The sequence below is a fragment of the Agelaius phoeniceus genome, chromosome 9, assembly GCF_051311805.1.
Source record: "Agelaius phoeniceus isolate bAgePho1 chromosome 9, bAgePho1.hap1, whole genome shotgun sequence".
Classification (NCBI taxonomy): Eukaryota; Metazoa; Chordata; class Aves; order Passeriformes; family Icteridae; genus Agelaius; species Agelaius phoeniceus.
In genome coordinates, this window is record NC_135273.1 from 14,938,164 (window position 1) to 14,965,613 (window position 27,450).

Genomic DNA, 27,450 nt, shown 5'->3' on the forward strand with positions numbered 1-27,450 from the left:
AGAGTATTAATCTTTTCCATAGAACACCACATACTAAAAAAAAAAACCTCTTGCTTTGTACTATGCACAGATTAATTAATTAACATACTTCATTTTGACAAAGAATTATAGATATAAAGGAAAACAGAATAATGAAATTGGCACCATTATTTTCCAGTAACTCTAAAATTTAATTACAGGAGAAAAGAGTTCTCTCCATCCACCATGTTTTTACAATGAAGATAAAAGATTGTTATGTGCCTTAGTTATATGAGGAGACTCCTGGTCAGGGGTTACTTGTCCATTACCAAATGCCGATTCCCATTCCCAGGCTACAGCCTGTTTACTCAAAACAACCTGAGCTTTCCGATGGGGTTTACTTGAATTAAAAACTGGTTTATGCGGGTGGTGGTTTTGAAGGAATCCTTGATTGTGAACAGTCGATTTCACAGGGGAGTCTTAATGAAGTTCCTTGAGGCACTCTAAGCCCTGTGGATTGCAAAAATGGGCCCTAGCTAATGAACGTCAAGCTGGTGACGGCGCCTTGGTTTTGCTTGTGGTTGTTACGGCTCGAACTGCGTCAAGGGTTGTGCCATGAGCGTGCAAATACCTGGCCACCTGTCTAAATTGTAAACACTGCTTTATGCAGCAAATCCAGCGGTCCGGAGAGCCGGTGGCGGTAACGCGAGCCCGAGGGCTCGGGCAGGCAGGGCGGGGATCATCGGCGGCGGCAGCAGCAGCGCCGGTCCCGCCGCGGGCACCAGGCACCCTCTCGCCCGACGACAGCCCTCCCTCCCCGCCGCTGCCGAGAGCGCAGAGCGCAGCCGAGAGGGACCGGCCCCGGCTCCCGCGGCGCCCCGGCGGCCGCAGCTCGCACTGCGGCGGGCGCGCCCCTCAACGCGCAAGGCCACGGCACCGCCACCCCAGGGCGGCGAGCGGGGGCGGGGGCCGCGGGCACCCAGCGCGGTGCGCGCCCGTCCCCCGGCGACTGCCGGGGCCGCCCGGGGCGCGGCGGGGGCGGGCGGCGCCGCAGGAGGGCGGGAGCCGCCGCAGTGAGGCCGCGCGGGCGAGGCGGCGGCGGCCGTTGCCATGGCAGCGCTGCCCCGGGCCGGGGCCTGAGCGGAGGGGCGGGGGCGCCCCGGGCCGGGCCCGGCAGGGGAGGGGAGGGGGTTAAAGCGGGCGGGCGGCGCCGCGGGGGTCGCTGCCGGGGGCAGCCCGCAGGCGGGGTGAGGATGAGCCGCGGCGGGGGCCGAGGGCCGTGCTCCGAGCGCACAGGGAGGCTGCGGAGGTGAAGCCTCTGCTCCCTCGCCGGGCGGGATGGAGACACTTGGCGCTGCAGAGGACGTATTTTATGAGGAGGAGGAGGAGGAAGTGAACTGCTACGACTTTGAGCCTCTGCCGACGCTGCTGGAGGATGAGGTGAGTGAGGCAGGTGCGGGGATGGAGCCGCCGCCCTTGCGCTCACCTGTGGTGCAGCGGCCTCGGGGGCCGCCCGCGGGAGGCGGCCGGGCCGGGGGCGCACGCACCGGCCCCCGGGAGCGGCCAGGCCGCGGCCGCAGCGCCGCTCGCTTTCCGTGAGTGCTCCTGCCCCGCGGTCCCTGCCACCAGCCTGGGCTTAGCCCATTGCCGTGCACCTTCTCCACACAACAGCAAAGTCATGGTCCTCGAGTGCGGGATGTCTCGTCACTGCTGTCGTAGCCGTGGGTTAATGCTGCAGTCGGCAAGTACGTGTCCTTGTCGCACCCGATCAAGGGAAATTTACATGGGCAGAATAATTTCCCGAAGCTGCCAACCACTTCTTTTGTACAGCCGTATATTGCTGCCCTGTACTAAAAGGCCTTTGACACTGGGAAATAAAAACCAAAAATATCAAACTGTTAAATCTGTTTCTTCAGTTGTTATGCTGAAAACCTGTAGCTAAATCAGTTCTTGTCATTGCATTTGTCTGGCTCTATTATTGGTTTTGCCCTTGCTTTTTGTTGCTCTTGCTCATCTTTATATCTTTTCACATGAAGTGTGTTTCTTACTCCCTTGTGAATGTTGGGGCAGAATGTTTGGAGATACTTTCCTAAGTAAAGGCTTGGTGAACTGTACGTGAGCTGCCCATTCCCCGAACCAAATCTTGCAAACTTTTTAACTTGCCATGTCAGGAATCCATGCTGAATCAGGAGTTAAATGTAAGTTTGAAAATGCAAAGCCCCTCTCAGCTTTCCTGAGTCACCCATTGGCTTGGCAGTTTGGCTCTTCCACCGTCTGTAATGTTCAGTGCTGTAGGCCCTCTCAGACTGGCTCATGCAAAATCTTGGAGGAAGGTGGTAATGGCCTTATTTTTTATACACTGGCTTAAATACTTGGAGTATTTTCTCGAAATGGAGAAGGCTAAGGGTCAACTCTTCTGTACAAGAAAGAATGGGGCCCATTTTTCATACCTGCTCAATGTATACTTTGATTGTGGGCTCCCACAAGTCTCATCTATTTAATTATTACAGAAACATAACGAGTCTCAGTATTTTTCTTGGGAGAATGAGCATGACCTCTCAACTGGTGGTTAGATAAGTTAATAAAAAAGAGCTGCTTTGAAGAGTACTCAGAGAGCTTACTAAGGCAATCCAGTGTTTTTCTTCAGATGTGATGAATGTAATGGATGGCATTTGCCACATTTTCTGTGATTCTGGAATAGAATGTTTTGAAGTTTATGTGAATTATTGTGGCAAAAAGGTGTCAGAAGACTGTGAGTGCTGTTGTACTGAACTCTGAGCTGCTTAGTCATTTAGTGGCGTCTGCTCTTCTTGTCATTGTACCAAGTATAAAGAATGATGTTGGTGTCTGATGCAGGTGTTTTTTTGGCAATGTGTGAAGCAGGAATCTGCCTGAGCCGAAGAGTAGAAAATGCTAAGGATAAGGGTGTGTTTCAATTTCCTCTCTTTACTAGAACTTTATTATAAATTTCATACTCCTTAATATTTGATTTCAAAATTTTTAAGAAATGGTGGCAAATTAATTTTTTTATTCCTACTCTCTTAATTATCTTTGCTTAGTTATATGCTGCTGAACAGTTTTGTACCTGCTGAAGAAAATTTGAGGGAAAGCTGAAAACTAGTGAGCAGTTAAGTGTGGTTGCCCAACAGGTTTACTTTTTGTAGTTCTTAGTGTTAAAACCAGACACAAGTGTCTTTTGGTGAAAGAGACAAAAAAGAGGCATCAGCGTCTCCGATATTTACCATTTGAATGAAGCAGCTTCCAGTGGTCCAAAGTACTGAAGCAGTTGCTCATCAGAGGTTTCAGCATGCCAGAACCTCCTGTGTTTGAGTGTTAAAAGGATGGTTTTTTTCCACAGTGGTAACTTTTGCTCTGTGTTGCTTTGGAGATACAAGCTAGTCATATGCAAGTCTCAGTGTTTTCAATGCTTCATTCTCTACAAAGGCTTGCTCAGCTGCAACATCAGCTTTAATAACTAAGGTCAAGGAAGAGTGATCATTTGGGAAATTTGTGGTTTCTCTGAAGTGAGTAACTTGTTGCCCTGGAGCACTGGAAATAGAAAGGCCTGCAATATGGTGGTGGTGGTATTTTGCTTTATCTCTTTTTAGTGTTCATTTTATCTTCACCTAGCCATCCACTGCTGATGGAAGCCATGGAACATTCATAGGACTTTTTTTTCCTTTTTCCTTTTTTTTTCTTTTTCTGTATGACATGACTTTCTTATCTCTGGGAAGGAAGATAAATGAAGCTTATCTGACATTTGAGCACTACCCTTTGTTTAGTTCCCAAATAACCACAAGACAAAGATGTTTTGCAGGTTTGTGCTGTAGATATCATTGCTGGTAATTATTATCTGCAGTGGAGTTCAGCCTCAAAGCTTAACTTAAAAGTTCTCTCAAGTCCTTATTGTGACCGGAATGTGATGCTGAGGCTGTATTAAAGATTGCAGGTTTATTTTTTTTCATGTACACTCTAAATTGAGCCTCTTATGTCCATATGCATGGATCAAACTTAGTTTTGCATCTTGATTAATGAATTGTTCTTTTATTTCTCGGTTGTGGCAAATGCCATCGTGTTCACCTAGCTGGAGGATTCTAGGAGAGTTAAAAATAATTGCTCATTCTTTGTTTTGATCACAGAGTTTCTAATTTTTTTAGTTCTTTTTGCTGGCCATAGAATAAGAAGTGGATCACCTCTTTCCAAGCCTATCCTTATCCCACCTCTCATTTTGGTCAGTTTCAAAGCCCAATGTTTGTAGGAGAGTTTCTTGCTATGTGTTTTTGTTTGCAGAGAGAGGAACCTCTCTGCTGCTCTTCATGCTTGGAACAGCTTCCCTATGGAAATTTGCAAAGCCTCCTTATCCACCCTCACACTCTAATGGCAGCATTACACAGTTGTACTGAGCTTAGCACAGAGAAAATAAGATTTTGTGCTGAGATCTTTTGCTGTTCATTATTATGTAGGACTGAATTTGATGAGACCAGGATCCATGATTAGTGCTAGAAGGCACTGTAATAATGCTGCCATTAGTAAATCAATCCACATCTAGGCCATGTCTATAAAATATAAGACCATTGAGAAGAAAAGTTAAGTTTGCCAAATAGCAGTGAGTGTGCTTTATTTCTTAACTCATATTTATTTATTAAGCATTATACTTTAGACTAAAAAGCACAATACACTTGTGGACTGAAGTTTGTTTCTTATTTGAAGGATATTATGAAAGCAATGCTTAATTCTCTGAAAGACATATTAATAAACTGTTAACCCCTTCTGTATGTGTTAATCCAAATATCATTGATGTTCTCCGGTGCTAGAGTAGGTAAAGAAATTTATAACTGTTCTCCAAGGGATTGAAAGTTTAAACCACAGTAGTTTTCTGAGCTGTAAGATAGTTTGCATCCTCTTTTGCTGATTATGACATAATTTATTTTTTCTCTCTGCTAAGCAATGTGTATCTGCATCTTCCATTCAGGATGTATTTAATACCACTGTGTAATTAATAGTAGTTATAGCTCTGATTCAAAGTAACTTCTGTAGATTACCTTCCATTTTTGTTATCTTACTTTTCCTTATAGAGGGAGTTGATGTTTTGTTTGTTTGGGGTTTTTTTTTTTCTCCTCATTCCTTTAAGTTCATGAAGACTTCTGTAGCTATGGGTAATGTATTGGGTTTGTTTTCCAAAAATATCCATAGAGAGGCTGGTTGCTCTGAGCCAAGCAATGTTTCTGACCATCTTGACCAGGAAAACCACATTAGAAACACATTTGGGAATGGACTCATAGCCTTACTGTGATAATAGGGTCAATGCAAGTTGACTACAGTTTAGGGCAGCAGCTTAGAAACTTAAGCCCATGGGCTGTTTTGATCACTAAAAGCTTTGGATGTAATGGGAAGGCCTAGGACAACCATAGTGTTTAGTTTTAAGTCCGAATATAAAAACACTTCTCCTATGGCATGTTTGGCTTTTCAAAGTTTATTAAATGGTCTATATCACTAAACTTCACAACAGCATCATTTTTATGACAGGCTAACCTAAAAGGTACTTTTTCCCAGATCACAAATGGTAGGGAGAAGTGCTGTGAAGAGAATTTTTAAGTAGTTTATATAAAGACACCTGGGAAAGCTTGAAAGGCATGGATGAAACAAAATGTTTTCATTTAGTCTCTCTGCTTTTACCTCCAAGTGGTCTGTTTCCTTTGATGTAGTGTTTATGTAACTTACATATCTCCCATAGTATTTTTTTTATGTTGGCATACTGTGATATCTTTGTTCAGTTTAACTGTGCTTCTTAAAACATCTCTGTGTTAAGAGCAAAGTCATGCACTTGGTGTTTCTTGGGGTGTTAATCAGTGTCCTAGAAAGTCTGAGAACTTGCTGGAAACATTACTTGTAGCCAATTGTGTCAAATATAATCTATGAAACAGAAAGTAGTGTCATGAAATCCAGGGTAATTTATTAATTCATATCTTGGCAGGAGAATGTGTCCCTTGCTGATATTTTGTCACTGCGGGATAGCTGTCTTACTGAGCAGGATATTTGGGCAATTTGCCTGGAGTGTTGCCATTCTTTGAAGAGCATTGCCCATTCTGCAATCTTCCAGACACTCTGCATCACTCCTGACACTTTGGCTTTTAACACCAATGGCAATGTATGCTTCATGGAACAGCTCAGTGGTGAGTATTTATGTTTCCAGGCTGTTTGTTTTAGAACTGTGGAAACTCATGGCAAGAAACTGCAGTAAAATATTACATTCTATTTTTAAAACTTACAATTAAAATAAAGATAAAATAAAACTTATTTGGGAAGGGTTGTGTATATTTTCATGTGAAACTATGTGTTCAATTTTATATTTGATGAACAAAGGCTGTTCTGAATTTGCTTAGAAAATTCCTCCTAGTTATTTTAAGACTTATCCAGGTGATAGATCCTCTTTATTTCCATTTTAAACACACAGATTGTGTACTTGTGTGTGCAAGTCTCTACCTTTGTAAAGCATGCCCTTCACCTCTTGCAGATCTTCTGATTTCATGGATATGTTCTGTTTCTAGAGAAGTCTGATAGTGTATCTTGGTGATTGTGGCCATAAAAATGGAGCAATTCTATTGCATATTTGCTATTAAAAAGGAAAGTTCTCTCAAATAAAGGCCTTACCTTTTTTAAGCTCTCTCTTGAATAAAAAATTATTACTTTTTAAGTAACGATTTTCAGACTTGCCAAGTATTGGGACTGATTGAGAAATGAATTTTAATATGTTAAAAAAACAGTATGTAGTAGCATGGAAGATGTTCAGGTATCATAGCAGATGAACAGGGAGATGCTTGACTTTAAAAAAATTCTTGTTTTAGCTTGGACAAAAAAGCATGTTATGGTTGCTGTTCCTTTCTCATGTGATGCATCTCAAGATGATAGGTCTTCAGTCTCTTAATGATTTTACAGAAGAAGAGTAAGAAAACCAAACAGCTCTTACTCTATGGTATTTTTAAAATTATGTTGGCTCATAACTGGGAGAACCATTCTAGGCCAGATACACACCTGTCAAGTTTTTGTTGTGATTTCTTTAGCCTAATTTATTTTTAAATCTCTGTCAGGATAAGTGTTTATGCTTTCACACAAAATCTAGATCACAGTATTTAGAAAAAATACTAGAATAAAAATGAGATAAGATACCATTGCAACAAATGAAGATTTTTTGCCTCTTTACAATTAGTCTTTCATATAAATGGAACATCATATAAAATAACATTAATAAAGATTAAAATATACCTTCATAATTGTTGTGATATTTTTTAAATTAAATTCCTTGAATAGACATGAGACAACTTTTAGTTACATATTAATAGGGTAATGTGGAATCAATTTCCTTTGTTTTAAGGAGCTTGTCATACCTTGAAATTAAAAAAGAAAAATAAGCTGGCTTTGCATAAGCCAAGGGTGTATGAAAGACTTGTTGAAGAGCATAAATGTAGTGGATGAAAAATGCCCCTCAACGAAGATCTTTGCTTGTAGCTGGGGAAGAGAAAAATCAATTTCTTCTTAAATGTTCTAGTCTAATTGAATAGCTGGCAAACAATTGATCCAGGAATGCTGTATTCATGTACTTAAAATGTGGGATAACAAATTCCTGTGCAAAGCAAATGTACAAAGATTTAGTTCCCTGAAGTCATGTTAGTCTCTAAGGAAACGACTTTTCATTAGTTCTCTGTAAAGAAAGGTATGTTTTCCATAGGAATGCAAAAAAGTGACACCTATGTTCTATTTCTCTCATGCCTCTGTATCTTTGGCTCTTTCTCTCAGATTCCGTTACTGTTTGGTTAAAAGATAGTTTGTTGGAGGCACTTGAGGAGGTTGTCCTTTTCGCTTCCCTGCAGTTGTTGCCTGTAGATTTGTTCTTCCAGAAGAAAATGATAACTTCTGGATTTGCTTTCCAGTGAGAGAAAACAAACAGGCTGTCATCTCTGCTTTAGCAGCAAGTTCTGCTTCCTGCAAGTTCTGTGGTGCTGAAGTGACAACCATCCAATAGGATGTTCTGCCAGGGGCTCTGATTACCTTCTTGTCTCTTCAGATCACACACATTCCCATTGTAAACATTATATTAAAAGAATACAGTGAGCTGTACCAGTGATAAGTTAAATACTTGTACAGCCTTTAAAGTGTTCTGTGGAAAGAAAGGGAAAAGGTAGTGGGGAGGTAAAAAGGGAAAGTAGTCTGCAGGTGGAGGAGAAGGGAGAACAAAACATCTGTCCGTTGGTTTCCTTCTCCTTCTGCTTTCTCTGCCCATCCCCAAAATCAGGAAAAAATGTAGTGGTGGGTAAAAAAAGCAAAGTGGATTGCCTAGCCCTCTTTTTCAGTATAAAATGCATTTGGGAATGTCCTTAAGAGCTGTAAATCAGTTACTGTTTCTAGTCAGTCATGCCACCTAGCTACAATATCTGAATATGTTAAAAAAGTCCTCTCTATATAACTGGGTTCAATGAAAACTTAGCTTTTGTGCCTGTACTTTAGAAGTGAAAAGCAAAAGTTATGATGATTTAGAATTAGAGTTATGATGATTATGCTGTGCCTCTGAACATACTATTTTTTTCTTCTTGTTGGAAGGAAACATGCTTTTTGCATGTCAATCATCCTGACTTCCCAGAAGGATAGATTAGGTGAGTTGGATATGTATGTGGAGAGTAGGCTTTTTAGTTGTGCTCCTGTTGAATTCCTTGATGTTCTTTACTGGGTTCATGTGACATAAGTGCAATGTGATACTGTGTACCTGCTTGGATACAGAAACAGCATCAGACTCTCATAAGATGTTCTTTTCTTCCTTCCACCTCCTCACTCAGAATTGGCTGCTGCAGTAGAGTTCTCTGCTCAGCAGCACATGCATGGGCTCTTAACTTCCTCTACTCTTTTATCATAAATGAAACAAGCTAAGCAGAAAGGTCAGAGTTCTAAGCTGGCCTGTAGATGAAGAAGCAATTAGCTGTTTCAGGCTGGCTTTGCTGCTTGAACCCTTATCACCCAGGTCTGTAATGGAAAATAGTGAGTAGAACTGTCCAGTTAATCAAATCAAACCTCTAAGCCACAGCTGAGCCACACCAGCTTAGGTGATAACTGGGTCCAAACATAAATGCCTGAAGGTAAGAAGTGGTTAGACATGTTAAATGTATTTCTTTGCGGGTGTTTAATCTGTTTTGTTTCTTATTAGGGAAGTTATGATACCTTCTTGGAGAAAGCTTGAAAACAGCACTTTATTTTACTTCCAGCACTATAAACATGGATAACAAGTTCTTTGTACAGTGGATTGGAGTGAACCAAAATACTGGTATACAAAGTTTCTTTTGTATCAGATAGGAGTGTGTCATTACATTTGTATCAAGTTGGTTTGTGGTTTTTGTAAACAAGACTAATTTCTAATCTGGCATGTTTCCTTTTGTTTTCAAAGATGATCCAGAAGGTGCCTTTGTTCCACCAGAATTTGATATCACCGGTAACACTTTTGAGGCAAGTTGATAAATTTATCTGTAAAATAGAGGGGGAGGTTAATAGTTTTAGTACCTCTGGCAATACCAAATGCTCAGCATTCTCAGTGTATAATTTTAGAACTTGTAAAGATTGTGAGTAGTAAATGGTGCTATTTAGATATGTTTTGTGAAAATAAAAAGTAAACTTAAAATGCCATATTAATTTTTGGCATAAACATTTGTTCACTAACTGTTAAAATGTGAGAATCTATTTTGGGTGAATAATGTGTTACACTAAACCACAGTTGGCCTATATTATGTTCACTGGTACCCTTCACTGGTTACATTGGCTTGTCTGGGGACTAGCCATGAACTTTTATGACTAAATATAAAATTTGTTTGCTATCCTCTTCAATAAAATAATTCAGGGAAGGGTAATCAGCAATTTTATCTTTGATTTAATGAAGAAACAGATTACTGTCTGTTGCTTTGCAATGCACAAATGCTCTACATTGTTAAGTTAAATTAGATTTAAATTGTTTATACTAATTCATTAGCCTCCCAAGTCAACCATCTCATTGCCTGCTAAAGGAGCACTTGCTTGCTTAATATCCTTTTTCTTAATATATTATTTTTTCTGGCATGTATTCTTAGATAATTCAAATGCTTTAACTAGCAACACATTTAATTCAAGGTATATTTCAAAAATCTAGTTCTTTGTAGTTTGAAACAAATATCTTTTTCTTTTCAGAGTTGTAGCCTTCATAGTCATGTTTATAGTTCTCTGTTTCTTGATGGGGAAGTGGGAAGGAAGAGGAGGAGAAGTGAACCTTGGAAGTGTGAAATACCACATGTTAAATGAGAATGATAAGGCAGGAAGGGTGGTAGAATAGAATATGAAATAGTGCAATCTTTGAAGATTAAAGAGGCAAAAATTCAGAAATTCAGTTGTTCCTATGCTTTATTAATGTATGTACATATGCCAGCAGAGTTCTAGTGATTTTGTGCTCACTCTCCTCCTCATCCCCATGATAGTTTTTGGGGAGTCTTTCTTTGAGGCCAAGGATTGTTAAGAGGTGGCCTGCATTCCCTGTAAACTTGGCGACTGTAGAAGCCTTTATATTTAGATGTGGTTGAGGAAAACAAGCCCCAAAGGTGACTGGTTTTTGTTTCTTTCTTTTTGTTGTGCTTCTGAAGCTGTACTAAGGATTTTACGTAAATATGTTCTTCATCCCTTAACAAGCTTCCAAGACTTGACACAGAAATGCTTACAAGGTTTGCGGAATTATTTGCTCCTTTGGCCAACTGATTTCCCCCAACCCTTTTTCCTTGCCTAGTAGATGCTGAACTTGTCTGCATAAAGTAAATAGATAGACTGAAAGAGGTTCAAAGACCAAGGAGATGGAACAAGGTGAAATAGGAATTTGGGAAGACTGTGGTAATACTTAGTGACCTGAAATTTTAGTTCCATCTGATAGACAAAGCCATTGTATTCCTTTTGGATAAAACACATCTGTATATAGATCTGTTGTTTAACTCTTCTCTTTCAGCATGTACAGGCCTGTTAAACCCCAGTGAGTCCCAATACCAAGCACAGCACAATCAATTAAACATTCAGTGAAAGCTGTTTGAGTCAGGAGGGGCTCTGAACATTGACCCTTTTACTCCTTTTGCAAAGGTCAGTGAAGATACATGAAAGTACACATTTGTGTGAAGAAGTTGACGTGCTCTGCCTTGTCTCTTGTGACATGGGCTGAGTGCACTGATTTCTCTAAGTTGCTGCTATCTCTTCATCTAGCAAGTTGGTAAGCCTTCCAAAGTAGGGAGAGCAGGGCTATGACAGTGTCCTGTTGCCTCAGCTGTTTTTCACTGACCACCCTAGAGCAATACACAAGGCAGAAAAGCAAGGGCTTTCCTCTGCATTAAGGCAGAAATGTATTGTTTTGCTCTGGGATTTGTGTGCATTCGGTCAGCCATCTATGGGATTCCGACTATCTGTGGAACTTTCAAAGCTTTACTTCTTACCATGTGTAGAGTTTGGTCAAATTTTTAAGTTTTTAGTACCAGACCAACTTCTGCCAAGGATTCCATGGTGATCTCTGCTTGGTTTTACTTTTGCAGATTCCAAGACCTCCAGTTGGTTAATGCTTATGTACTTGTTTCAAGGGTTTATAATACTCTAATCTTTCCAAGTTGGCCATTTCCTTCTTGGTGTTAATATTTCAAGTTCTTCTCTTTTCCAAAAGTATTGAGACTTTTATCTATCCCCTTACCCCTATTATAACCTTTTGCTATTGCAGTAGCAGAATAGTAGTGCTTTGTATACATCTCCTGGCCTGTTGTGTTTTCTCAGTGTTTTGAAGTTCTTTGATTACAATAAGCTGCCCTTTATACAGGGGTGTCAAGTGTCTTGTATTAAGTGCTTGCTCCTTGGTGATGACTTGACTTGGTTCTTCTTTGTTGAGTTTTGCAGTTGCTTGGTCTGCTTTGTTTAGAACAATGGCAAGTAATGTTTGTACTGAAACTGTCTGATTTCAATATAAAAAGAAAAAAATTGGTTTTGGAATTACTAAGTATGTTCAGGATGATCTTTGATAGCTGTTACTCTAGTGTCAAACTTGGCTGATTTAAAATAGTTATGTCAGCCAGAGGTTTTGCTTGATTTGAGTGCGACCTATTTTGTGGCTTCTAAAATGGATGCACACAATGAGATCTGTATGGCTACTGGATGACTTCTTCCCCTTAAACTCTTCTTTTAAAAATCCTTCAATTAAAGCTACAGTTATTTCAACAAGAGATGTTTTGTTTCCTGCTTGGTGAATTACTGATCCAGACCTCTAATGGTATTGTGACTCCAGCCTAATTAGTTGCTAAACTTAGCTGGCACTCACAAGCACACAAGGGTAATAGACACAGGAAACAAATTGAAATGCATTACTGTCCTGGTGTCTGAAACAACACTATTAAAGATGTCAGTTTCTAGTTGGAATTTCAAATAGCTAGAGATCTAAAGCTTTGTCCAAATGACAATGCACAAGACTGAAAATTAATTGATTTCATGTGGTTGGTTTTAGATTTGTGCCTTCTTTCTTGATGTGCTCTCCACTTGTAAAGTAGGAATAATAGCACCAGCTTCAGTTACTGCTGAGAGTTGGAAGGTGAAAACTAGCCCTTCAGTTTCAGTATAAGGTGTAAAATAGACTTTTTAGAGAGAAACATGGTTAAGAAGGAATTAGCTGTGAAAGGGGCTTGTGGTACTGACAGTCAAGTGCAGCTGAACTTTCCATGGTGACTTTAGTGCTGCCACAGTTCCATCCTCTGGGCCTGGAGGAAGGATTGCAGTTTCTGAGCAACTGAAGAGACCTTGAAATCCCTGTGTTGCTAAGTAGTTGGAGTGGCATTGAGTAGGGCAGTTCTGGAATGTTCTCCTCTTCCAGGTGCTTGCATGGCTGCAGTACAAGGACAGAAGGCAGCCAAGCAGGTACAGCACTGAACTAAAACAGATAATCTCCTGCCTATCTGTTCATGTTATTTTTTTCCTCTAACTGTGCTATCTCCTTACAGACTTCCATGACCATTGTGCTCTAGTAAATGTACTGTTAAGAACTGATGCTGAAAGGAGAGAGAGAGGAGTTACACTTTAGAGTTATGATCCATACTGTAACTGCCAAAAAAGGTGAATTTCTGTACAGTACACTTAGTATCATTTGCACTTCTTTTTTTAATGCAGATGCAGGCATGTGATATAACTGTGCTCTGTAAGTTTTCAGATGACTGAAGCTGTCACTTGCCTGCATTGATAGAAATATCTCAGTTTCTGCTTTTCCTCTAAGCTGGAAGTTGTGCCTTAATTTGCTATTGCAAGTATTGACCATGTCTTTGTTCTCACTGAATCTTGAGCTAGAAGTCCATTAGAGACATCTGGATTATAGCGATTAGTGTCTAATTTTATAATTTTCTACTCATCATACTGTAGAGAATAACAAAGAATGTGAATTTTTCTGTTCTTCAAAGACAGGAAGAGGCTGGGATGCAAAAATACATATTTGAGACTTCTTCTAAAATTTGCCCTGATTTTGCCTTCTAAATAGGAAGAACTTCAGCCTTTTTCCTGATGAAAATGGTTCCTATTTCATTTTCTTGCCCTGAGCAATACAGTGTTAGACTTGTGAAATTTGACCAATGGGAGGCTCAACATGAATAGTTAAATATTGTTGAGTTCATTAATAGCCTTACTTCTATCACTACAATACCAGATTGCCTCAGGTTAAAAACATTGGCTGTCTCAAACCAGTTTCAAATAGCTATTTGTCTGCATCACAAAACTGCCATTGAGTCTCACACAGAGGTTCATTGATGTGGAACACCACATTTCTAAGATATGAGCTTTCAGTGAGATGAAGGACCGATGTCCACCATGTGTGAGCTTGCATTTATAATCGTTTAATAATGTGGCTATTCAGTTTTGCTAGTTCTAGTGAATCTTTGTAATAGAAATCAGTGAATTTTCACTCTTGTCTATTTTTTTATCTAAGGGAGATTGGATAATACTTCTGTTAATAACTTATTTCAGTATTTGGAGGTGATAAGATGCAGTAGTTCAGAAGCCTCAGTGTGCAGCAGGATGAAAACCTTCAAAAATTAAAAGAACCGAAAAAGTGATACAGAGTTAAGTACTACCTTGAAGAGAAGGATGGGTTAGTGAAGGGGAAGAAAGTGAAGTTCACATTGCCTCTTTTTCTCATCTAGAGCTTGTTCTTGCTTTTATCTATCAGGACAGGAGTGGGGTGTGCTGATATCTCACCTGTGAGAGAGTCACAGCTGGAAGAGGCTGAATGCTGTCGCTATCTTTGTTAGAATGTCATGACTGTCAACTTGCAGTTCTCAGTGGGCTGTAGTTGATTTATATTATATTTTTAAAAAGTCCAAGTATTTCAGCAACCTTAAAAATAAACAAATGTACATGAAGTGGTAGAAATGCTGCAAATAAAAAGATACAAAATAAAATGTTATTACATTGGTTTTGAATACTAAATTATTAAGATTCATATAGCTTATTCCTATGAAATGTGACAAGGCAGTTGGAGTGATAAATGCAATATACATACGAATATTTTATGTACATATAAATGCACGGGTTGAAGTTTCAAATGAAACATAGTGTTCTGCAGAATAGATAAAGAAAGGTTTAGGGGGTGTGTGTATGTATATATATGTATATATATATGTCAGGCCTACTGAAGAAAACTCAGCTGACAGTTTCATGCTGCAGTATTTCTCAGTACCTGATCATTACTAACTGAGTGCTCATGTCTCAGCTGTTGGTCCTTCTCTAAATGTGAAAGCCTTCATCTTTCTCCCAAATCCAAACAGCAGACAGTATAAAGGAAGTCTTGTCTTTGTGACTTTGCTAGTCTTTTAAAGCAGTAGCTTTGAATACTGTGAGATTATCTCTATTGTTCTATTTTTCTTTTGCTCTCAATGCAGGATGAAAAAAGAAAACTTTTATATGTTCTCCTAGATGGGATTTTGGTTTTGTGTTTATCTGACAGGGGAAGCAAGTCTTTTGAAACACCTAGTGCCTTTTTTCCTCAATTCTGTTTCCCTTAGTGTCATGTAGCCTCCCCTTGAGACTAATTCTATCTAACAGCAGCAGGGCTTGTCATCAGCAAATGGTAACTTATCTCCTCCTGTAGTCTAAACCATTCGATCTTCTGAGTGTTATTTAAAGCTGTCTTTTCCTTCAGTGACAAAAATAAATTACTTTCATTTGTTACGTCTGCCTCTACTGTGCTATAGAAGAGAAAATGGAATCTTCCTGTTCTTACTTTTACATCACCCATCCCAGTTGAGGTCCCTTTCAGGAACTTAGGACTGAGCAAACACCCTTTAGATGCTTTACACAAAGTTAACAAAAGGAAGAATGAGGCCAATGGAATTTTTTTACATCAGTCTTTTTTTTTTTTTTTTCCTTTTAATGCATAGGCTATCTTAAAGTTTATAATTTGGTTATCTCAAAAACCTACAGCTTGTTGCTTAGTCCTGAAGTCGGAGTTGCAAAGTTGTCATATTGGTCTTCGCATTATTAAAGTTAAGATATATAATTTTTCCCCTAAGATTTCTGAAGATTATGCCCTGATGTATAAAAGAATTTTTAAATTATCTTATTTAAGAATTTTTGTTTGGAAAAGAGAGTGAAGAGAGAACTTTGTGTTCTCTCTTAAAACAGGTGTTTTTTGTTGTTGGAATTTACTTTTTTGAAGCCTGAAGGGTTGTGTTGGATAAATTTGTGAGTAGCTTCCATCATGGGCAAAAAACTATGGCAAAGAGAAGAGGTTGTTTTCTCCTGTTACACATGCACAATGTCATAAATCTCTGGGCTTCTTAATGCTAAAGATGCACAGATGTTTTGGATTAATTGTTTGTCTCCAGCCTCTTCCATGTAAACTCATTGGTGCTGATACTTTCTCAGCTATGGATGAAGTTGTCTTCTTTAGTCCTCGTATCATTATCTGTCAGTTTCTGGTGCTGCCCATTCAAACTCATTTCTTTGATGGATCCATCATCATACTGGTCTTACTTGCAGAACTTAGTTTTCTCTGGTCCTTTCCACTTATTTCCATCATTTACTCCTTGGAATGGTTAACAATGCTGTTGAAATGTAATCCCAAACCCTTAACAGCACCATGGAATTATGCCTTATCATTAATTTTTATCAAAAGGCTCCTCTTTCATTAATTTTATGTCTGTTTTATGTGGATATTCAGGTCACTGAAAGATCATTGCTACTCTGGATCAGGATAATTTATACTCCCTGAAACAATGGCAATTAATTTTTCCCATTTGCACGAACTGAAAATAAAACCATTTCACCAGTGTATGAGAACATTTATAAATACCACTATTTCTGAAAGGTTCAGGAAATGATTGACTTAGAAGTAGATGGTAGATGCCTTCTTAATCTCCAGATAAAGTTTCAAGACTAGTTCAGTTTCCCTTGTGAATTAGATGGTTGTAGAGGATTAGGTTATTGAGATTTAGTCAACAGAGCCTTCAGGATTGTGACAAAATGGTTGTCACTCACATGTCACCTAAAAAAAACCACCCAAACAAAAAAAAAACCATCAAAACCACAAGCCAACAGACAAACAAAAATCCCCAAACAAACAAACAAATACCCTAAAGCAAAAAAAGCCCCATAAAACAACCAAAAACCCCAACCAAATTTCTTCTTTCTCTTGACTGTAATACTGCTTCTATGCTTGAGTAGAGAAGGAGCAAGGTTTACTTCTGCAGAAAACATTCCCCTGTGAAACAATCAAACTAAAAACATAACCAGTCTGAAATCAGCCCCCAACCCTCCTTCAGCAAATGTTTACGTTCCTGTAATATACAATGAGAGCTACCTACCTTGGCTGCTTCTGTCACCTCCAGCTGTTCTGTGAAAATTGGTGTTTGGAATGTTGTCAGAACAAGATATTATGCAGAGAGGTAAATATAGAAGTGTCTGACCAACTTTTTACATTTTGCAGTTCATCTTATATATGATCCTGATAGGGGAAAAGAATAGAAATCTACATAGATTATTTTGTTAAGGAAGAGTTAACTGGTTATTGTACAGTAATGAATATTTTATGTGTCAGAGTCTGGTTGTCATTGATTCACGTCATGGTAAAAGAACTGGAATGCTATTCTAGTGTATTGGCCTACACTAGAATAGCATTCCAGTTCTTATATGAACTGTGTTCTTATATGAAAGTGCTGCAATTCAGGTTTTTACTTCCAAAATCTGTAATAAGTATCCCTCAATACAGAATGATGTGAATGCATTACTCAGAGTGATAGACTTTACCAGTAGGCACCGTCTCTAAGGTTTAAGAGTAGGGGTTTTTTTAATAGCATACTTCAGTACTATGACTCATATTGTATTTGCTATAAAATAAAATAAAAAAATCCTACACAGTTGAGAGAAGACAGAGCCAGTCTGCTCAGCATGTATATAACTGTTTCTCAGGCTTCCTTGTTTCTATGCCTACAGGGAATAAGTTGTGTTACCTTAATTAAGTGATAAATTAATTACCTACGGCAAGTAACTTAAAAGTAAGGAGGTTAATGGCTGATAAATCATAAGGAGAGCTGTTGACACATGAAACTCCATTTCAAAGGGAGTTTTTTAAGAAAAAACATTGTTCAAGAAGCTTTAAAGATAAATGTGAGTAATTTCTGCTATCTAAACCTCTGAGGTCTTCAGCAGAGTTGGTTTTTTTTTCAGCATTCTTCCTTACCTGTCATAATTATACTTATTCAGTCATGCAGGAGAGGAGTCAATTGGTGTGCTAATCATTTGTGTTGGGGTGCCTGATCTTCGTGATTAAGGGAGCCTAAAAGTGGGATGGAAGTGTAAGAAACCTGTTCTTAATTTGTTTCTTCACTCTGCAAATACATGAGTAATTTCCTGCAAATAGCATGGTTTAAATTTTACTCAAGATTCTGGGCATGTTCATCTTCATGTGACTTCCAAGAAGAAAATGAATCTTTACTGAGATAACAGTCAATGGCTTAAGATAGATCTGTCTTTAGTACAGATTTAGTGCTGTTAAAGTAACAGCAGCTTTTTGAAACTGTATTGAGGTCCATTTGAAAAATTTGGATTTTTTTTCTTCATTTCTGGGTATAGCTTTGAATTGACAGTATTCCTTTACAAAGTGATTACTACTATAGATGCTAGCAAATTGCTCTATGGACAACAAACAGAGCCATATGGAAAGCCAAATCTGTAGCTGTTAAAATAATGTTCGCAGGTGCACAGACTGTTGTAAATGTATCTTATGATTCATTAAAAAAAAAATCTTATGTCAAAGAAGACCTGAAAAGAAACCCCTGAGGTTAGTCAAAAAATATGAAAAATCTTACAAAAGAATGAAAACTTGATATTTTTCAAATCTCTCAAAACACAGAAATGCTACCCGAAGTCTGCAATGTTTGCAAATGAATAAGATACAAAAGAGTTTTTCAAAGAAAGCTATAGCCAAAAAGCTATGTCATTTTTTTGAACATGTTTTAATCTTGTAGGACCTTCAATAGCTTCATACATTGCAAGTCTTCTTTATGGAGAATTATCAAAAATTTTGCTCAATTAAGAGTGTCAGAATAGACTAGCAACCAACCTGACAAAATTAGCAATAGCATAAATTTCCAGGACCAGATGGTGAAACAGCATTCATAAAAGAAACAGTTACTTCACATAATATTCTTTAGCTGGAGGACAATGCCCTGAGGGAGAAGCTCTGCTAGAAATCTGTGAGGTGTGCTGTGGCAGCAGCCATGGAGTGTCAGCTCTCAGAAATGAAGAAGTTGGTGGCAACAATGAGATGTACATAGATGGATTCAAACAAAATGCTGCCTTTTTATGCTGTAAAATGTGGAAATTCTTGCTGCAAAACATAGATGCAAAAAGGCTGCATGTGGCTAACACTTAGACAAATTAATGGAAATAAACAGTTGGCATGAACTGTTACAAACAAGAAGCCTGCAACTATAAAACTAAGATTAGGTTAATTTCCCAAGTAATGTTTCTCAGTTCAAACTGGATGATACAAATAGAGGTCACCAGAAGCCAGAACCAGTAAAATGCAGGGACTAGGTAACAAAGCCTTGCTTATGCCTTGTAATATAAACTGATGACCTGATGTTTGCCTAACAACATATACAAACTTGAAAGCTTTCACTTACTTTTGTTAGGTTAGTTAAAAGACAATTTGAGAGTTAAAATACCTGCAGGTGAGAAAATCTGACCTGTAGATGCATTTTGGGCCCCATTTTTTTAGAAGTCTTTTGGGGACCAAGTTTTTTTCAGGCAAGGTTAACTGTAGTTAGAAGGGACAAACTGCATATTCCAGTATTTGTTAACCACTTCAAGCTGGACTGTCTGTTTTGTGAATAGTCTACAGCTGCTGAGCACTTCTAGCACACTCTGCAGACTAATTATGAAGGTATCCAGAGTGCCAAATGAACATAAAGCTAATTTTTAATACAACACCTTCCAGTAATTACAATTATGCAGAAAGGCATTTAGTCCATTTGTAATGAAGGAAAGTATTGGAAATAATAGACCTATTTCCCTTTAATTTTCTCACTAAGGAATATTACTGACTTTCTTTTGCATAAAAATAGTGCATTTTAGAGTGACTACATAGAAAAATGACATAGGTAAATATTAAATGTTTTCTCTCAGTAGTAATTTTCACAAGCATTACCTTGAATTTCTTTATAAAACTTTGAGGCTTAATATCACACTGAAGCTTTCTTTTATGGAACCCTTAAATGCCTTGAATTGTGAAAGGGTGGAAGTAGTTATATCTGTACAATCTCAGTAAAAAAAGAGAAAAATACACAAAGTAAAATAAGGGTCAGATAAGAATGTCAAAACCAATTACACAATTTCTATAACTCATCATTTAGTCAGAAATATTTTCAGGAAGTATTAGTTGTATTATGGCCTGTCTTTTTCACTTCTTTGGAAGACCTACAATTCTGAACTTAGTGCAATCTCAGTACAGAATATAAATGGCCATTGTTCATAATTGCTACATGCTTGTGCAGTCACTATTGAAAAGCTCTTTTGTCAGCTTTTTCCTGTAGTGTTTGTCTGCAAATGGGAGTTTCTGGAGAAGTTCAGTTCTTTAGCTCTGTCAAGCAGTAATACAACAACGCCTCTGTCACGCTCTCTGTGTAGACTTGGAGCTTTCACTTCCTCTCCTGATATTTTGATTGGCAGATTTTAAAACTAGAGCAGATCATTATTGTTCTCTGATTTCACTTCACAGTGTTAAATGATTATAAACTGACATGCAGCAAGGCAAGTAACTTTTAAGTAGAAGTTGCAGAAGCCTTTTGGAATATTTTCGAATTATGTTATAGAATTATAACATGATGGCAGAAGCTTTCCTTGCCCTTGGTAAGTGCTTCCAGTACTTAGCCTGATCATTTAAAAAAAATGTAGTATCTTCACCTTTTGAATTACCTTTTTGGGATTTTTTGTCTTCTTATGCCTTTGTGTCATGGAAACCACTCTAGTATTAAAAGTTATTTTGATTTGAAGCTACTTGTATGATCATGACCTTCAAAGTTTTCTCTGGAATATGTGAGTTTCCTTGTTTCAGCATGTTGCTGAAAGAAGGACTTCTATTACCTCAAATCATAATTACTCTCTTCAAACTTTCTTTTTTTTTGTGTTGCCATTGGGATTGTTAAAGGGCACATTATTTCCATAATGGCCTTCCCAGTAATGCATACCATAATGGTTTACCTACAATTCTTGTTGTGTTTGCTGGCTTTGGGCTAAGAGGATATGCATTCTCTAGGACCAAATCTAGAGAGCTGATTTCCTAATGTGACTTCCCCCCTTTCCTCCCATCCTTTCTGAAGCTGACACTGTGGTGCAGTCTTGCTGGCATGGTCTGTATATTTTTGTAACAAGTGACATTTAGTCTTTAATTCCTGACCCTCCTTAGCAATTTTGAAGAGATTGCTTTGGGTTTGTTTGGTTTTTCTTTTGGATCTCTCTGGAAATGCATGCTATTTATCAGCTATTAAATTATTACCCTGTAATGAAAAATGCTCATAATTCAAACAGCTTTTCTCCTTATCTACATTTAAAACAAGTGGGTGTGAGGGGTGTTCTTGAGGGGGAATGTTCTAATGGATTTTGGTTTTGTTTCTTTTTGTGGCAGTGTTTTTGTTTGGGGTTTTTTCAGAAATTAAGGAAAAAAGACCTCTTAATTATTTAATAAAATTCCTAACAGCCAATTCAGTCCCAGAAGAAAAGTTTTTTGCCACCCTTTCTTATTTGTTACACTCCATAGAACAGGCTGAAAAGTCTTTAGCTTGCTTGTGAGATGGTTTTCATTGAGAGCAGTCACTTCTAGTAAGCATTAGGTATTTTATACTCAGGAATTTACTTTATTTATTGCATATCCCCATCTTGCTCTTCTTTCCCAGGAAGTGAAATTTTCTTCCTAAGCCCAGCTGTGCAGTTAAGAAGCTTTTTGATGCATTAACTTGGGGAATGCCCCACCTAGTGGATGATCGTAAACGCATTTTCTCATTGCTCCATAAGGGCACAAGGTTACATTGGATTACCTTTAATATTACCCGTGTTTACTGCCAGCTTGGGAAATTTATTAAATAGCTGGGTTTTCTTTCCCCTTTTACTTATGGGCTGATGGTGGTGGTGTTTGGGGAGCTGGAAGAGGGGAAAGGTAAAAGAGGGATTTACATGAAAGAAAGTTTCAAGTCGAAAAAGTTGTCCACATTCCCTATAAATGTTTTAACACAGAAATTAGTTACAAGCTATGGTGCTTAAAATGGCCATTTGCAAAACAAGTTTTCCTGCCTGTCAGAGGAAAGGAAGTGCTTAAACAGAGCAACTTTTAGTGTGTTGGGGAAAAAAAGATCTTACTTCAGTTTTTTTCCCATCATCTTGTTAGTGGACTATTTGCTCAGGCTTCATAGTTTTGTATCCTTTTACCAACGTGGTCTGTTTCATCTTACCAAAAAAATAAAATCATTCTGGTCTGTCAAGGGTGTGGTTCAGTAGGGCTGCTGCCACTGAGTGGGTTATGGTAGTTTATGTGGCACAGGGAGCGGGGCCAGGGGAAAAGGAACCCTTACGTTTGGAATAGATGAACGGCCTTCATTCTTCTGCTAAATCAAAATAAAAATCATAACAGTTCCTGTCTTAGTTCCTCTGAGATTCTCAAAACTCTTCAGCTGCCTCTTCTGCTTAATGATGAAGTTGTATAACAGTGAAGAACTTGAGACTGAAATTATTGCGTTGAAAAAAAAAATCTTTTCTGTCTAGATCAGATGGCATATAGTCTGCTTTTGTGACACTTGTCCTAATCTTGATGTGTCCCAAACATGAATCAAAGCTTCAGAGCCAGCAGCCAGCACTGGTTTATGTGTTCTTGGTTTGGGGATGGCATGGAGGGGAGAGGGGAAGAGAGGAATTGTTCAGTCTCACATACACAGCTCTTTCTGATAGGTGGTGTTACATGTCCCTTCATGGAGGTGTCCTGCCTCACTAAAAAGTAAATCTAAAAGCATACCTGTGGAAAAAGTACAATTCATACAATTTAGAGACAAAAACACACCTTAATGATAAAGTTAAGGGTGGGTGGAGGAAAGAAATTACTTTTGATCTTCAAGTCAGTCTTCTTTCTAAGATAAGAAATGGTCAAGTATGTAGCAAAGGCATTAAGACCAATTTAATGTAGAAGTGCAGTCATTATTCTATTTATGTATGTATCTGTAAACCTCAGAGGGCAGTGTTCAGTACATTTGAATTCCTGGCTATGCTGCATCACCATTGAAATGTTTATCCAAACTTGCACTTATATTTGCTTATAAATTTTACACATTTTATGAATATGTTCTATGAATGGAATACAAAATACAGACCATCATGGATAAAATACCATTGCTTAAGCAGATCTGAAAAAGTATTTCTAAATTTTTTTTCTTTTTTGTTTTTTCCCCAAGAAGCAAGATACTTCTAAAATTAAGAGGTAGCTGTATTGTGTGGGAAATCTACTGCATTTAGCACTAGATTTTAAAAAGTTGCTGGTTCACCTAACCCTAACCCATCACAAGGATGTGGGCTTTGAGAGAAGCAGGGGTGGAAAACACAGAGTATTCTTAAAAGCTCTTTCATAAGGGTCTTCAGTGACAAGTGGTATTATGCTGTATTTTCTCTGCTCCTTTATGCTTGATAGCACTCATAAAATATTGCTATAGAGAAAAGGGGTTTTTTCAAATAAATATTTTGTTTCCCTGCTAAGAGGAATGTCACTTCAATCTCCCTTCAATCAAACTTTTTAGCATGCTTTTAACTTAAACAATACTTACACAAACACAGGGTTCTCAGTTTTATATTTAATTGTAGCCTGGTATAATACTTGTAATACTGGTTATTGATGAGGGGAAAAAAGAGTTCTAATTGGACCCCACAAGATTTCCTTTTGTTTGCAGCAAGTATATTCCCCAAAGCAGGTCTGAAGCTGGTTTTATTCATCATGTTTAAGTTAAACCACCTTTCCAGTAAACTGTTACATTAAATTTGAGAATAGCGTAGGCTTGCATGATCTTGAAGCTTTTGTGGCAGGATGGAAAAAACTGGTAACATATTTAATGTCTTTTTTAAAATTCATGCAGGCACACATCTATTCTTTGGGTGCAACACTGAAAGCAGCAATAGAATATATTGTAGAACCTGAGACAGAATCAGAATTCGGACAAGATCTGCACACTCTACTGGAACAAATGCAAGAGGAGAATCCTGAAAATAGGCCAGATATTGAGGTAAAACAGCCCTACATCACTTTTTGTTTTTAAAAAGTTGATACTAATACTTCTGTATGTGTGCTTATTAATCTCTATTTATCTCATTAATCTCTGTTATCAAGATGGTCTTGATAAAGCAGTATGCTCAGGTTTTGCAAGAAAGCTGAGGTCTTCTCTGACTCTGCAGAAATTCATCCTTTTCCCCACTCTAATGGATATACAACCTGAAAGTAGATGTACATGTTTGACAGTGCTTGGATTTTTAAGAAGATTGTGTGAATACACTGATGTATCTAAATTTTCTCATTAACTGTTTTCTTCCCATTTAGTATTTGGTTTGCAGAGAGACAGATTGTCATTAGAAATAAAAGCACAGGCATTATGCTGTGAAATTTGTGTGATAATGGGATGGCATTTATGAAGAGGATGTAGGGACCCTGCCCCAGAAAGCCTCTGTTCCTTGGCATGTTTAAGGCAGTGTTGTTCAAAGCATTACTACTAACTAGTTTTTCTGTAAATACATAGAGGCTGAGATATCTTTAATGGATTTTGTATTTTATTTCATTTAGCCTCTTATTTTACCTTTAGCTGTTAGAAAGAATTTGAAACTATATAGGATTTTTCATGCTGATGTTTTCAAAGAATTTATGTTCTAAATGTTGGTTACCTGATAGAGTTATTTAACATTAATGTGCAGAAGTTTAACTTTGATGTTTTTGCAGACTATGATAATGTCTTTTTTTTTGGGGGGGGGGGGGCAGCAGTGGGGTAGGGAGGGTGTGGGTTTTTCATTTTCCTGAACTGACAGTGTATATTCTAAATGGTATAGCACCTATGATCAATACTTAGAAGAAAGAGTGCTGCAACAGAAGAATTAACAGATTGATTTTTATAAAGTAAAAAATATTGGCTCCCTGACTGAGGACTGCACAGGCAGGAGACCATACCTGAAACAGATCCTGCTTGGTCAGCTGCTTTATTTCTATTCATTTACTGTTAAGTTGTCAGAGGAGGGATTATATAGCCTTCTCTCATCTCTGAGTGGTCTGTAGACCCGAAAGCTGTTGCTGACTATTGTAATCATCTCAAAAATAATTGGTCTTCGGTAATATATAAAGGTCACTTTGTGAGTAGGTTCTTTCTGTTCCTTTTCCACTGAACACTTTCTTGGGTGAACAGAGTTGTGGGAGCTATTTGGAGGGAAAGCCCCTAGACTTTTCTAGGTATTTTGCTAGACTTCAGCACAGCTGGATACCTGTCTCCCTTTTTTCTGTCGTTCCTCAACCCCATATGCGAACCAACAGGGCCCATTTCTTCCTTCCATGCACAACAGCAGAGGAGGAGTTGAGTTGGAACTGCTGAACGGGGAAGTGAGAGCATCTCCTAAGAGCTGTATGAGGTCTCACCAGTGTTTATCTAGGAATAGTTACTGAGAAAATGGTGGGATGTATTTGGAAAGGCAGGTCTCTTCTACATCCTGCCCAAAGGGGCAGATTTTTAAATGTGTGAATATCTGTAGTTAATTATGTGTGAGACCAATGCTAATGCCATCAAATAGTGCCCAGGCTGCAGATTAGAGATATGAAGTACAGTTACTTTTTGTGATCTGATAATGATTGCTTTTTCTAACTGGGAATATTGCTTTTTAGATAATTGTATTTTGCAGTTTTTAAAAGATTCAGCATTTAATTTTAATGTAATTTCAGTAATAAAAACATTCATCATCCTGCCTGTGTCACTGAATTGAAGTGAAGCATTGGCTGTTTAAAAAACTAATCAGCACTCTAGCTTTTTGCATTTTCACTATGTTATTCATAAAGGATAACATTTAAGATAATTTTTATCAGTTGTTCTTGATGTTTTAACTGTAGGCTAAAACTTGAATTGTATTAAATGACTTCATAATAGCCCATGGTAAAAACAAGAAATTAATTCAACTACACAATAGAAACACGCGGTATAAAGAATTGCAGAAAAAAGACCTCCAATGTAGCATCATATAAATTCAGATGTACTGTGGGAGTTAACATCATTCATGTTAGTTGAAATTCACAAATCTATTCATTATTAAATAAGTATTTAACATTCTTTTTCTCCAGAGCATTTTGTCATTATGTGAAGAAAAAATGAAGATTGCTTCATCAAGTAATATTTGTCGAAGCTTGTCTGCTGTTGGAAGAAGAGTTCTTTCAATTGAATCATTTGGTGCTTCTCAAGGTAACAGTAAAATGTATTTAGTCTAAAACTTCAGATTGCCTGACATATCTAATGATTTTTCAAAAGCTGTTTGTGTAATATCCTTTTATAGGTTTCTTTCTAGATTACAACAAATCATTATTAAATGTTTGTAGATTGGTGATGGGGAAACAGGGACACACAACTCTTAATTAACATAATATGTTTGAAGTGTTCCTTATGGTTCAAAGTGATTTGTTCAGAAATTGAGAATTTGTGTAACATACTAAAGATATGTAACAGCAATGGCAGAAAAAGCAATGTAAAGATTTACAAGGAGAGATTAGGAGGTTTAATACACGTTTAATATAAGCATCTGTTTTTGTATCTAGATGTCTGTGATAACATGTGGAAGGGAAGAATGTGTCAGAGGAGTTTGGGATCTAAATTATATTCAAATGAGAAAAACAACATTGCAGGTGATTCGTCTGCAGTGGAAGAGGTGACGACTGCCTGTCATAACAACTCTTCTGTAGTTACCATGGTGACTGGCAGAGAAAGTGGTTTAAAGGAAATGCAAATTGATCTGGATAATGAGAAAACTCAACATTCACAACTTGCAACTCAAACTGAAAAGAGCAAAGAAGAGGACAAACACTCAGTGTATACTGACAGTTTTGCTAGTGTTGCTTTGGATATAAAATCATGTGTTATTGACCTGGAGAGAGATTGCCTTTTTAAGAAAGGTTCTTTGAGAAAAATGAAAACCTTTCCAAAGCTACCACTCGAACTTGCAGATACCAATAACTTTTTTACTTCTGTAACCAACAGTGGACCACTAGATAGGAAAAATCACTTTGTAACACAGGAGTCACTACCTCTAGACAATAATAATGAGGTTGCTTTTTCAAAGAGAAATCTCAATTCGTTTGCTGTTGGTAGTCCACCAGAAATAGAATCAAAGAATCACCAAGTTGATGATCGTCATTTAGAAGCACCATGTGTATGCACACAAGTGTCTGGCTTGAATCTAGAAGAACACATGTCACTTATCAATGGTAAAAAGATAGGTTTTTCTTCATCTGATCACAAAGAAGATTCTTCTGGTGCTACCTCTGAAGTGCTAAAACCAGCTGATATACTAAAAGGCCCAAATCAGTCAATTGCTGGAGCAAAAATGCTAGACAACTACATGGTGTTGGAAGACTGTTCTGAAACTTTTCAAGGGTCAAATGAAAATTATGTACCACATTTTAACAAGATGGATTCAGTATTAACAACAAAACCCAGTGGGAACAGACATGGATCAAACCTAATTAGGCCAGCAGAATTAAGCAACGGTGTGATGAGTGCAAACAATAATGAAGATAATCTTTGTGGAGGCAGAGGTTCAGAAATCAAAAGTAATGAGCAGGTAGTAAAAATAAAGTCTTCGTTATATAGTTGCTGTAGTCACTTATGTGGAGATGAGATGACTTAAATACTGTGTGATTTCTTTCCCCCTTGTCCACTTTAGCATCCCAGA

At 38.1% G+C, this 27,450-nt stretch overlaps 1 protein-coding gene and 1 long non-coding RNA gene across 12 annotated transcripts in view; one reads left to right on the forward strand and one right to left on the reverse strand.

Moving 5' to 3' along the window:
* The first annotated feature begins 1,134 nt into the window (after positions 1-1,134).
* KNDC1 (kinase non-catalytic C-lobe domain containing 1) overlaps positions 1,135-27,450 on the forward strand; it is a 57,428-nt gene continuing 31,112 nt past the window's right edge. For 2 of the 9 annotated variants that reach the window (XR_013183453.1, XM_077183027.1), the window contains exons 1-6: positions 1,135-1,398; positions 5,933-6,131; positions 9,389-9,447; positions 23,622-23,768; positions 25,850-25,967; positions 26,318-27,339. Coding sequence is in view for 8 of the 9 variants with exons in the window: in XM_077183027.1 (XP_077039142.1) it covers positions 1,297-1,398; positions 5,933-6,131; positions 9,389-9,447; positions 23,622-23,768; positions 25,850-25,967; positions 26,318-27,339 (1,647 nt within the window). In the remaining variant the exon portion in view is untranslated. Of the gene's footprint in view, positions 1,399-5,932; positions 6,132-8,870; positions 9,269-9,388; positions 9,448-10,663; positions 10,683-10,957; positions 11,086-23,621; positions 23,769-25,849; positions 25,968-26,317; positions 27,340-27,450 lie in introns of those variants that run through there. The other 7 variants (XM_077183022.1, XM_077183023.1, XM_054637739.2 and 4 more) reach the window with 7 other exon arrangements.
* Positions 9,218-17,787, reverse strand: LOC129123400 (uncharacterized). Of its 3 annotated transcripts, XR_013183455.1 has the most exons (4): positions 17,693-17,787; positions 16,818-16,957; positions 14,212-14,349; positions 9,218-9,465 (listed from the first exon to the last, which is right to left on the reverse strand). It is a non-coding gene; the product is annotated as an uncharacterized LOC129123400 (long non-coding RNA). The 3 variants fall into 3 exon arrangements; XR_008534686.2 differs by lacking the exon at positions 17,693-17,787 and having other exon boundaries at positions 16,818-17,222; XR_013183454.1 differs by lacking the exon at positions 17,693-17,787 and having other exon boundaries at positions 14,212-14,387; positions 16,818-17,222.